This window comes from Megalobrama amblycephala, linkage group LG1, assembly GCF_018812025.1.
Source record: "Megalobrama amblycephala isolate DHTTF-2021 linkage group LG1, ASM1881202v1, whole genome shotgun sequence".
NCBI classification, from domain to species: domain Eukaryota; kingdom Metazoa; phylum Chordata; class Actinopteri; order Cypriniformes; family Xenocyprididae; genus Megalobrama; species Megalobrama amblycephala.
Window position 1 is genome coordinate 42827258 of NC_063044.1, and position 11907 is coordinate 42839164.

The window sequence follows — 11907 nt, forward strand, 5'->3', positions numbered from 1 at the left end:
GATTTTTCTCCTTATAGTAGACTTCAATGGGCACCAAGTGGTTGAAGGTCCAAACTGCAGTTTCAGTGCAGCTTCAAAGAGCTCTACATGATCCCAGATGAGGAATAAGGGTCTTATCTAGTGAAACAATTGGTCATTTTCTAAAAAAAAAAATTAAAATGTATATAATTTTTAACCACAAATGCTCATCTTGCACTGCTCTGCGATGCGCCACACATAACGTAATCACGTTGGAAAGGTCATGCCTGACGTAGACAGTACCGATCCAGTGTCTACAAAGCAAACATCAAAGTCAAATGGCCTTTATAAAAAAAGGTAAAACAATGATGTCGGATGATTTTGAAGTTGGAGGAGATAATGAGATGGAGTTTTTCACCAACATGATAACGTAATGTGTGGAGCATCACAAAGCAGTGCAAGATGAAAAGTATATCATTTTTATTTTTTTAAGAAAATTACTGATCTTTTCACTACATAAGACCCTTATTCCTCATCTGGTATCATTTAAAGCTCTTTGAAGCTGCACTGAAACTGACATTTTGACCTTCAACCATTTGGAGGCCATTGAAGTCCACTATATGGAGAATAATCCTGGAATGTTTTCCTCAAAAACCTTCATTTCTTTTCGACTGAAGAAAGAAGGAAATGAACATCTTGGATGACATGGGGGTGAGTAAATTATCAGGAAATTTAAATTCTGAAGTGAACAAATCCTTTAACAATAATAACACTGCTTGCAAGTCCTACTAAAAACTCGTTTTAAAGCTGTGGTTTTGCTTCTGAATTCATATTTTACATTGAATTAACAACAAAAGCTATGAGAAGTGTCTCTTCCCTATTTGTGACATGCACCAGTTGAGAAACACTGTTTTTGCAAAGAGCCTGTTTGTGAATTAGGATTCATGTGTACACTGAGTCTGATATGTGTATGTGTTTCCAGGTACTTCTGTCTGAATACAGACACTCAGGAAAGATGTACGCCATCAAAGCTCTGAAGAAAGGGGATATTGTGGCTCGGGACGAGGTAGAGAGGTGAGCGTTCAATTTAGGATGTACACCAATAAACACTGCATGGAAAGACATTTTGTCAATGGGTTGGCTTGTATTTTTATTGAAATCCTTTTCCATAGAGCTGCATATTAAACATCACATTAATCATGCACCGAAAGTTTGGCAACTGAAATTATTAGTCTGAAAATTAATTTTCGGTTTTGGCCGAACAGTAAGATAAGCAGTGACGTTTAATTAGCACTTCTCCAATGGTGCATTTTAAATGTGTCAGAGATTTTTAGTGTTGATTGATTATTATATAAACTTTATTTTCAGTTTCACTTTTGGCTGAATGAAAACTTCGATTTCAGTTTCGGTATAAAATGAATTTCAGTGCATCACAAGATTACATGTTTTCTGACTGTCTTCACAGCACATAGAATCTTTGTTTTCATAAAGACAAAAAAAAATAGCTTGATCTGGTTAAGACACATATTACAGTCAGATTTATTTTCAACTTCTTTCTCTCCCAGTTTGATGTGTGAGAAGCGAATCTTCGAGACGGTGAACAGCGCGCAGCATCCGTTCCTGGTGAACCTGTTTGCATGTTTTCAGACGCCAGAACATGTGTGTTTTGTCATGGAGTACACGGCTGGCGGTGACCTGATGATGCACATACACGCCGACGTCTTCTCTGAAACTCGCTCCGTGTAAGTGTGTTTAATTAGTCTAGTTTATGTACTACACTAGTAGTTGTTAAGTGTGCGCTTTGGAATTGTGTTGTTCCTGGAATTGTGTTTACACTCTTAAAAATAAAGGTTCCAAAAGGGTGTTTTCACTGTGATGCAATAGAAGAACCCTTTTTGGTTCCACAAAGAAACTATAAAGAGCCTTTTGTGGAACGGAAAGGTTCTATGAATGTTAAAGGATTAGTTCACTTTCAAATTAAATTTCCTGATAATTTACTCACCCCCACGTCATCCAAGATGTTCATGTCCTTCTTTCTTCAGTCGAAAAGAAATTAAGGTTTTTGATGAAAACATTCCAGGATTTTTCTCCATATAGTGGACTTCAATGGGCACCAAACAGTTGAAGGTCAAAATTAGTTTCATTGCAGCTTCAAAATGTTCTACACGATCACAGACGAGAAATAAGGGTCTTATCTAGAGAAACCATTTTCTAAAAAAAACAAAACAAAAAAAACTTACATGCGTTTTAACCATAAACGCTCATCTTGAACTAGCTCTCTTCTTCTTCTCTATTTGAATTCCAGCAGTGTAGACACTGCTAAGTGTATTACTGCCCTCCACAGGTCAAAGTTTGAACTAATTGTTATATACTTGCACTAGCATATTGAATATGACAATTTAGTTCAAACTTTGACCTGTGGAGGGCAGTAATACACTTAGCAGTGTCTACACTGCTGGAAATCTAATAGAGAAGAAGAAGAAGAAGAGAGCTAGTTCAAGATGAGCATTTATGGTTAAAACTTATAACATTTTTAATTTTTTTTTTTTTTTTTAGAAAATGAGCGATGGTTTCACTAGATAAGACCCTTATTTCTCGTCTGGGATCGCTGTAAACTGTAATTTTGACCGTTTGGGCTCCATTGAAGTCCATTATATGGAGAAAAATCCTGGAATGTTTTCATCAAAAACCTTATTTTTTTTCGACTGAAGAAAGAAAGACATGAACATCTTGGATGACATGGGGGTGAGTAAATTATCAGGAAAATTTAATTTGAAAGTGAACTAATCCTTTAACTCCTTTGGGTCAGCGGTCGCGCCGGCGATACCACCTCGCTTTTTTTCTTATCGGTGTGAAAGAGACTCAAAATACTCACACACCAGTGTTATACATCATTCTAAAGTGTTAAGTGTGCACTTTTATTTGTGTACACTCACAAAAAAAAAAAAAAAAAAAAAAACATTGTGCTTTTCGCAAAATAAAGTAAACGATCATGATGTGCGATCTGACATCTCCCTCTTAGTGAAGTCAATGCTGAAATGCATTTTAAATATTCTTCATGGAAATATCAATCCCAATAAAGAGCCTTTATTTTTAAGAGTGTACAGTGTTTTTCATTAGGATTTTACTGTAGTCTTCATATATATGTGTGTGTTTGTGTGTGATGCAGGTTTTATTCTGCCTGTGTTGTTTCGGGGCTTCAGTTTCTTCATGATAATAAGATTGTTTATCGGTGAGTACACACACAAATACAGCATAAAATTATATACTGGCAGTGTTTTCAAAAACAATTCAAATTCATTTTTGTGTCCATGTGTGTGTTAGAGATCTGAAGCTAGATAACCTGCTGCTGGATACTGAAGGTTACGTGAAAATTGCAGACTTCGGTCTCTGTAAAGAGGGTGAGTCACAGACTGTACCTACTGTATACTGATATTAATGTAGTTAATGGAGTAAGAATATGATGTTTGTTCACTGCTGGATCAGAGCGATCTGGAAATAACAGCAGGTAGAACATATTTCAAGCATACTGCTAACTGCATACTATTTTTAATAGAAGTTTGGGGTCGGTAAGATTTTTTGAACGTTTTTGAAAGAAGTCTCCTCTGCTCACCAAGACTGCATTTATTTGATCAAAATACAGTCAAAATTGTGAAATATTATCATAATTCAAAAATGACTGTTTTCTATTGTAATATATGTTCAAATGTAATTTATTCCTGTGATCAAAGCTGAATTTTCAGCATCATTACTTCAGACTTCAATATCACATAATCCTTCAGAAATCATTCTAATATGATGATTTGATGATCAAGAGACATTTATGATTATCAATGTTGAAAACAGTTGTGCAGCTTCATATTTTTGTGGAAAACGTGATATATTTTGTTTCTCAGGATTCTTTGATGAATAGAAGGTTGAAAAGAACAGCATTTATTTAAAATCATAAATGTCTTTACTGTCACTTTTGTTCAATTTAATGCATCACTGCTGAATAAAAATGCCTTGTTTTTGTCGTGTAGGAATGGGTCATGGGGACAGAACCAGCACATTTTGTGGGACTCCAGAGTTTCTTGCTCCTGAGGTTTTGACGGACACGTCCTACACAAGAGCCGTGGACTGGTGGGGTCTCGGCGTGCTTATTTACGAGATGCTGGTCGGAGAGGTGTGTGTTTGCGCACTTTTTGCCTAGTATTTTTATATTGTTTCCCAGTAAAATTATTTTTTCTTGCTTTAAGCATAAATCCAAAAAAATCATGTGAAGTTCACCTCAACGTGTGATTTTTCTCCTCAGTATTTTTGTCTTATTTTCTAGACATTCTTAAATAAAGGTATATTTACTTGATGCAAAGTGGCATAAGATGTAAAGTCTTGTTTTTTGAGAAGCGGATAAAAATTGAGAAAAAATGTGCCAATTGCATTTGAAATTGTTTATTTTTCTGACTCCAAAGGCATTGGTATTTTTTCTCATTTTAAGCAGAAACTCAAGCAGAAAACAAGACGTCATATTCTGTCATTTTGCATCTCAAGTAAATGTATCTTGATTTAAGAATGTTTAGATATTTGTACTGGAAAACAAGACCAAAATACTAAGAAAGAGCATAATTTTCCACAGTGTTTGCTAAAATAAAAAATAAGCTACATTCAAACTATATTCTCTGAAAACAAACTTCAATATCTTGTACAGTTTTGCTTCTTAAGTAAAGACTTAAGGATTAGACAAAAACCTGATATATAATCTGTGTTCAGTCACCATTCCCAGGTGACGATGAGGAGGAGGTGTTCGACAGCATTGTAAATGATGAAGTACGTTACCCAAGATTCCTTTCCACCGAGGCTATTGGCATCATGAGACGGGTAAGTCCCTACCTTTTCACAAAAAAAAAAATATATTTAGGCCTTAATTAAAGATTTATGTATTTGAATTTCATATCAAATTAAGCATACACGATTTTAACATAAACTATAATGTAAATGTTTTCTTGTTTTCCATTGGTAGCTGCTGAGGCGCAATCCTGAGAGACGGCTGGGCTCTGGTGAAAGAGATGCAGAGGACATAAAGAAACAACCGTTCTTTAGAGTATGTCTTCTTAGAGTATTCTTTGCCTTTTTGGCTCAACTTGCCACAATAATATGGAGACACCAAGGGCCATAATGATGTTAAAAAAAAAGAAAAAGAAAAAGAAATGGGAGGAAAAAATTATCTTTCTATACTTTTGTGTTCGCTCGCAAAACTATTGCGTTCCCCAGAGAAACTTGCGTTGACTTTCGAAACATTTGCATTTTCTTGCAAAACATTTGAGTTCTCTCACAAAACATTTGCATTTGCTTGCAAAATTGTGTTCCCCCAATCATTATTTGTTCGCTCACACAACATATGCATTTTCTCGTAAAACTATTGCATTCCCCAGAAGAACTTTGCGTTGGCTCTATAAATATTTGCATTCACTCACAAAACATTTGCATTTGCTCACAAAACTATTCCGGTCCCCAAAGAAACTTTGCTATCGCTTTTAAATCAGTTGCGTTCGCTCGCAAAACGATTGCATTTTTCCCCAGACCCTTTACATTCGCTCAAATCATGTGTTCTTTTGCAAAACACTGGCCCTCTTTCACAAAACTATTGCATTCTCCAGAGAAACTTTGCGTTTGCTCACAAAGCTTTTGTAATGGAAATAATATGAGATCGGAGGAAAAACTTATATTTCAGTGCTTTTCAAAAACTATTTCAAACTGTATTTCAGAGCAAATTTCTCGGAGGAAAGCAATACTTTTATGAGAGATCGCAAATGCTTTGCAAGAGAATGCATGTTTCTCGGGGAACGGAAATGATTTGAGAGAGAACACAAATGCATTAAAATATATTTTTTCCTCCCATCTCATATTTTTCTCCATAGCCATGTCCCTTTAGGGGCTCCATACAATAAAGACAAAGTTGCGATCTTAGTGACAACGTGACTCTCTTTTTCTCTGTAGAATATGGACTGGGATGCGCTTTTGCAGCGAAAAGTTCCTCCTCCATTTGTTCCCGCTCTGACAGGAAAAGAAGACGTCAGTAACTTCGACGCCGAGTTCACAAATGAGGCTCCAACATTGACACCTCCTCGCGAGCGCCGGACCCTCTCACGCAAAGACCAAGACTACTTCAGGGACTTCGACTATGTCTCGGACTTCTGCTAGGGCACAAGGGTGCATATTGAAGCTGCTAGGTGTGGGAGATGTGGACCGCTGTAACGTCCTAGCATGGTTCTCGCACCCTAGTTCCCATCTAGGGTGCTAATCGTGAGGATTCACGCACCTCCCAGTGAAACAGGGAACGCTGACAGGCTATACGCCTCTGATGACTGTAGAAGGTACTTCAAACATGAAGAGATTCAAGAATCCAGATAATGTGAAGTTCTGTGGTGTATCTGAAAGCTGGTGGCCAAGAAGTTTTCCTGTCCTATTTGGCAGGATTTTCAATCAGACTTGTTCATGACATGACCCAAAATCCTTAGCACCAGATGCCCAAGTAGTCAACTGGAATCTCATGAATAGAGTGCTGCAGGGATAATGTATTTCTGTGGGCCAGAACCCAGAAACGAGCATTTCAGCACTTTCAGTTCCATCACCTTGAGGTCATTGGGTTTTTTGAATGGGTTTTTGGTTAAATGCCTGAAATAAGGTCAGTGCATAGTAAACTCCTCGGTGTTAAATTAACTCTGTGTTCATATGGGAACCACCAGCAGGTTGTTAAAAGTAACATCAAAGCACAGTTAGAGTTAATTAGATAGTTAAGTGATTAACTGAGTGATTATTGTTCGATTATTGAAGACACCTGATGATAACGAGCAGAATCACTTTGTAAACACCGTTACAAAGTCCACAAACTGACATAAAACACTGATCACCATACTGGTGAGTAATATTTTCAATAAAACATCAACATCTAAACCTATCAATTCACAAAAAGAACTGCAGACAAATGACAGAAATAAAATCAGTCTGGTTTGTAATAAGAGAGATTTAATGTGTTTTCAGTTGATTTTGTCTAAGGCTGTGGTTGGAAGTCAGTTGAACTTCTTGTCTTTCCCTTCTTCAATAATCAAACAACCATCACTCAATTAATCACTTAAGTATCTAATTAACTGCTTCAGTGGTTCCCATATGAACTCCGAACAGTGTTAATTTAACAGTGATATTTTCACTTTATTATGCTGCAACATAAAATACATCAATAATACCCCCTTGTGATTTTTTTAAAGCTTTTACTTGTCTTGAAAAAGGCAGTTGCTAACAAGTGTCTAAAAAGGACATGAGGTTGTCGTGACATTAAACGCCATGTCGAATCTCATCTACTCGCTAGTCCGTTTTGTGTTTATAGTCACACTCTTGCAAACTATTCTAACCAAACTTTCAAGGAAAATGTTTTTAAATAAAAACTGAAAGAGTTGTAGGAAGCTTAACTCTTTTCCCGCTAGCATTTTTTTAAAAAAGTAGCCAGCGCCTAGTCTGGGTAAACCCAGCCTGATCTGCCGGCGATTTGATTTCGCTCGGCAACTCAGTCTGGAAACCCGTGCGTTCAATTCTGCTGCATCTCTTACATTTTTGCGGGAACCAATCACAGACTGGCTTATCCACCTTGCTCGCTATTGGCGGGTATAACACGATGACGATAGAGAAGCGACGGCAAGCAGCTTTCAAACTCTATCTGATCTACCCGTCACTCCAATATAACAATGCACAATCATAGTGACACCGATTGTGTTAAGCATTTACCTTATCTCAGAGAAATGTAGCAGAGCGTTGATCCGACAGTCTCTTCATAGGAAGATTACAAACGGCGAAAGCCAACTGATGACACACGACGATTCTCTGCTGTTATTTTGGTGGTTTGCTTCACGATGTGAGTACAGGACTCTTTTACTTCAATGCCCCTTGTTGGTAGACAATATTTTTATTATTTGCTCTATACGTTTCGTCTCCCTGCTTCTTGAATCTCGCGCCGCCTGAGCTGACTGGAATGCTTTTGGTTGTCATGACAATGACTTGGTTTAGGGCGGCTATATTCCGCGTTCGTTTACACTGAACAAGAACAGTATCAGAGTCGCCTTTTAAACTCTCGACGATGCTGAATGACTTCTTTAGTTAGCAAACAAATCACTCGACTGGGTGTAAATACCACTCACTTTCATGTTTTTGGCACAACCTGCAAAAATCGCTCGATGCCATTGCTGCTTCTGCAAACCGCGGATCAATGCTACAAACCAATACAAACTAACTCTGCGTCTCAATCAGCTCCCTAGTTCCCTAGGTCTTGAATCAGTATATCATGAAAGTGAATGTGGCTGATTCCCTGATCAGTGCCCTGACTACTGAACTAGGGAGCTGATTGAGACACACTGGAGTTTTCGCATCGCTCTGCAAAGTACGTCACCCGGATCGTTGATCTGATTGGTTGAAGGACTATCCAATTGCGTGACTAATGCTCGTTGATCACGCCTCTTGTGCAGCAGAAAATCCATACAGACTCTCCAGACCAATGTTCAATTTTAAATTGAGCTTGGTCTGGTGATAGCCAGACTAGCCAGCGCCAGCTATTTTGATCATTTTCACAAAACGTTCATGCCCCCCAGAATATTTTGTTGTAGGAATATCTGAACATACAATATATAAAAATAAAGAACAGAGTCTCTGCTTTTAAACCAAAAAAACATTTTATTCTACCTTTATGCATTTAAATTTCATGTACCCTTAAGTTTCATTTAAAAAGAGGAACATTTTGAACAAAAAGCTGAGAAAATCATGTTTTTGTCAAATACTATGTCCAGAACAGATTCAGAACGATGATTGAATAGTAGATGGAGTAAATCGATCACCCCCAAAGCTTCACAGTCCTAAACCTCTTCATGGGTCAACATTTCATTCGGTAACATTAGGCAGTTTTGATTAATATGCTGTTTAATGTTTGATGATTGCGTTAGCTTACTTCTGAGTAAGCAATGCTTCTATCACTTGTTTCTGCTTCTTTGTCGTTTGTGTTAAGATTCTGTACTCTTTCAAAGTTGCGTAAAAGCGTATAACTGTGAAAACATGGATTGCCGGAAAAACTTGTCCATGGTGGGTAAGCCTTGTGTCATAAATTATGTCAAATCCAAAAGCCAATGGATCCAGGGTGATGCAAACTACAAAAATATGTCATCACTGCAGTGCTCTGTGGGAGCTTGTTGACTAGCAGTCGTTTCATGGTACTGACCCCAGTAAAATGTCTTAGTGAATTCTCCCTTCATCTCTCTCGGTCTTCTTTTTCTACCAATGTTTCTGTCTATAGCACATGACTCAGTGACTGTTTACTTCTGTAATACACTTATTTAACCACACAAGGGCGCCAGAGAGTTTGAAAGAAATGTGGAAACACTGTTGTCAGGTAGGATCTTTGAGTATGTATGAGTTCACTGTTATGAGCATGCCCATTAATGAAATGAGAGTCTGCAGCATCATTGACTTCTAGATTTGTATTTTTAGAGATTATTTAGTTGTTGTTTTTTTCTTTCTCACTGAAACTTGACTAATTATGGAAATGCTACGCCTGAAAATTACTATATTAAACAACTCAACTCTTGGATTTTTGGGATTAATATTCCACTACACATGCACACATTCATGTGAAAGAGTAGATGAGATGAGGTTTAATTTTAATGTGGAGAAAAATTTTACGTTCTGGGATTTAATTTACAATGGAGGTTGCACAATTAATTTTTCTGATAGTTTCTTTTATGTAATTAAACAGAAAAGAGAGAGGAAAAATTAACAAATTAGTGACCAGAGAAAAGTAATTCAATTAAGGGAAACCTCAATTAAGCAGGACAAAACCTGAAGTTTATGAGTGTTGCAGGATGAAAATGAATGAAAGCTGAAAGAGACCAGTCTCACACAGGCATCTGCACAAGAAAGGTAAGATCTGAAACCGTATTACTAGCACTTCTTGTGTTTATTGTCATTTGTAAGTCACCTTAAAAGTGTCTGCTAAATAAATAAATGTAAATGTAAAAGAGATATGTACACACTCACATTTGCATGAACTGTCAAGTAAATTACTCCAACTCCATTCATTTATTTCCAAAATGGCAATGTGAGCATGGCAGTACCATCAGCAAGAATGAACCAGAGAGTACTGAAACTGTGCTGTGACGAACTTTACTGCTTAAAACATGATAGAGGGATGGTTTGAGATAATGTTTTATTATTGCCAAACGAGAAAGGGAGAATGTATCCATGGAGACCAAAATACAGAGCTGTAAACAAGAAGGTCATAATGTCCTGTGAACAAACTACACTTCTATATCTTATTCTCTCGGATGGACTGTGGCTATTATCAGACTGCAGGCAAATCAGGTTTTTCTCAAATCAGAACTTTTCAGGCAGACTGTCTGCACTAATAATTGTTTTCTAAAATTCTAAAAGTGACCAAATTAGATTGGTAGGTCCAGACATAACTGCATGGGTTGCTTTTGGTAATGGCTTAGGCGTACCCACATATGTGACGAGGCTTTCAAAACAGATGCAGGAAAAATGGAGGTGCATCATCTCGTTCTCCACATTAGCACCCTGTTGAGTTGTGGTGCAGAACTCCTCCATCGCTCTGGAAAATGCTGAAATTTTTGGACCATAGAATTTTTTTGTGTGTCGCATCAAAAGAAAATCTGATTTGAAGCAGCCAGAGTGTCCAGCAGCCATTGGAATTGCATTTTAATCTACATCCATATGTGGTGTGAAACAGATTTGGGAGAAAGAAAAAAAAAAAGATTTCATGTGTTTATTGTTTGTTTGTTTGCTCTTCAGACTTTTAAAAGCCCATCTTGAGAGATTTTTTTTCTGGCAGTCTGAACATGGCCTAAATGACTAATTGTTTATCGGATTTCTTGATATTGCTCCTGTTCTTTGTGTTTCCATAATTTGGCTTTTTCCAACCAAGTCACGTTTCATTAAACTCTAGTAACATGGCAATTTTATGGCCAACAGTGCGTTAATTTTAGTTGCTTTTGGGTTAAGTATCTTGCTTTGGTGCAATGGCCCCTTTTTACACCTGGTTTACCAAGATAAATACAGTAAAAAGCAGTTTCCAGTTCATCTCGAAGGTCCTTTTTGATTTGATTACTCAAACAGAAGGGGTCATGAAGGAGGTCCTTCAAAAAAGTTTGAGAAACCTTATAGAGAATGTGAGAGTAGAAAGAGAGTAGGGAACATTTATCTTTCAAATTTCCACTCGCTGTTTTCCGGGTAGTTTACAATGAATCAATGCAGAGAAGCTACTCAGACAAAATGAAAAAGCACAGTCCAAATGATTACGCTCCAGACTAGCCAAAACATCTGACATTCGATAATTGAACATCATCAGACCAGTCTATTTTACCGTTAGAAGTAATTCAATTGCATGCTTTTTAAAAATATCTCTCAATGATTGCAACAGCTGGTTCAGATTCCCGACTCATTCTGCATGCCAGTCATGTGGGTGGGATTCGTTCACAAGGCTCAGGTGTGTTTTGGTCTCATCACATAAAATGTTTTGTGGAGGTTGTACATTTTTTCCACTCAGTTGAGTGTCTTTGCAAAACTCATAACAAATATTGTACTCTTTGTCTGAGATTTGTCTTTGTCTGGACAACTTCTTGAACTTTAAATGTTTGGAAACATGCTCTTGTTTTCACAGCAATGCCATAGAAGAACCATTTTTGGTTCCCCAAAGAACCTTTCAGTGAAGGTCACCATTTTAATATTATAAAGAACCATTTTCCACTATAAAGAACCTTTTGTGCATTTGAAAGGTTACATGGTTGTTAAAGGTTCTTCGTAGAACCATCAATGGCAATAAAGATCTTTATTTTTAAGAGGGTAGATTTTTAAAATACCAAGGTAAAACAATTAGGTTTAAGTGTTTGTTCATATACTTAACCCTAAGTAAGAGCAACA

The 11907-nt window shown here is 37.2% G+C and overlaps 1 protein-coding gene across 3 annotated transcripts in view; it reads left to right on the forward strand.

The window, feature by feature from the left end:
- pkn1b (protein kinase N1b) overlaps positions 1–7403 on the forward strand; it is a 44031-nt gene extending 36628 nt beyond the window's left edge. For all 3 annotated transcript variants that reach the window (XM_048193940.1, XM_048193930.1, XM_048193921.1), the window contains exons 15-22: positions 941–1032; positions 1524–1700; positions 3128–3190; positions 3283–3359; positions 3981–4123; positions 4708–4815; positions 4958–5038; positions 5935–7403. In XM_048193940.1, the coding sequence (XP_048049897.1) occupies positions 941–1032; positions 1524–1700; positions 3128–3190; positions 3283–3359; positions 3981–4123; positions 4708–4815; positions 4958–5038; positions 5935–6138 (945 nt within the window). In that variant the 3' untranslated portion in view covers positions 6139–7403. The remainder of the gene's footprint in view (positions 1–940; positions 1033–1523; positions 1701–3127; positions 3191–3282; positions 3360–3980; positions 4124–4707; positions 4816–4957; positions 5039–5934) is intronic.
- The last annotated feature ends 4504 nt before the right edge of the window (positions 7404–11907 follow it).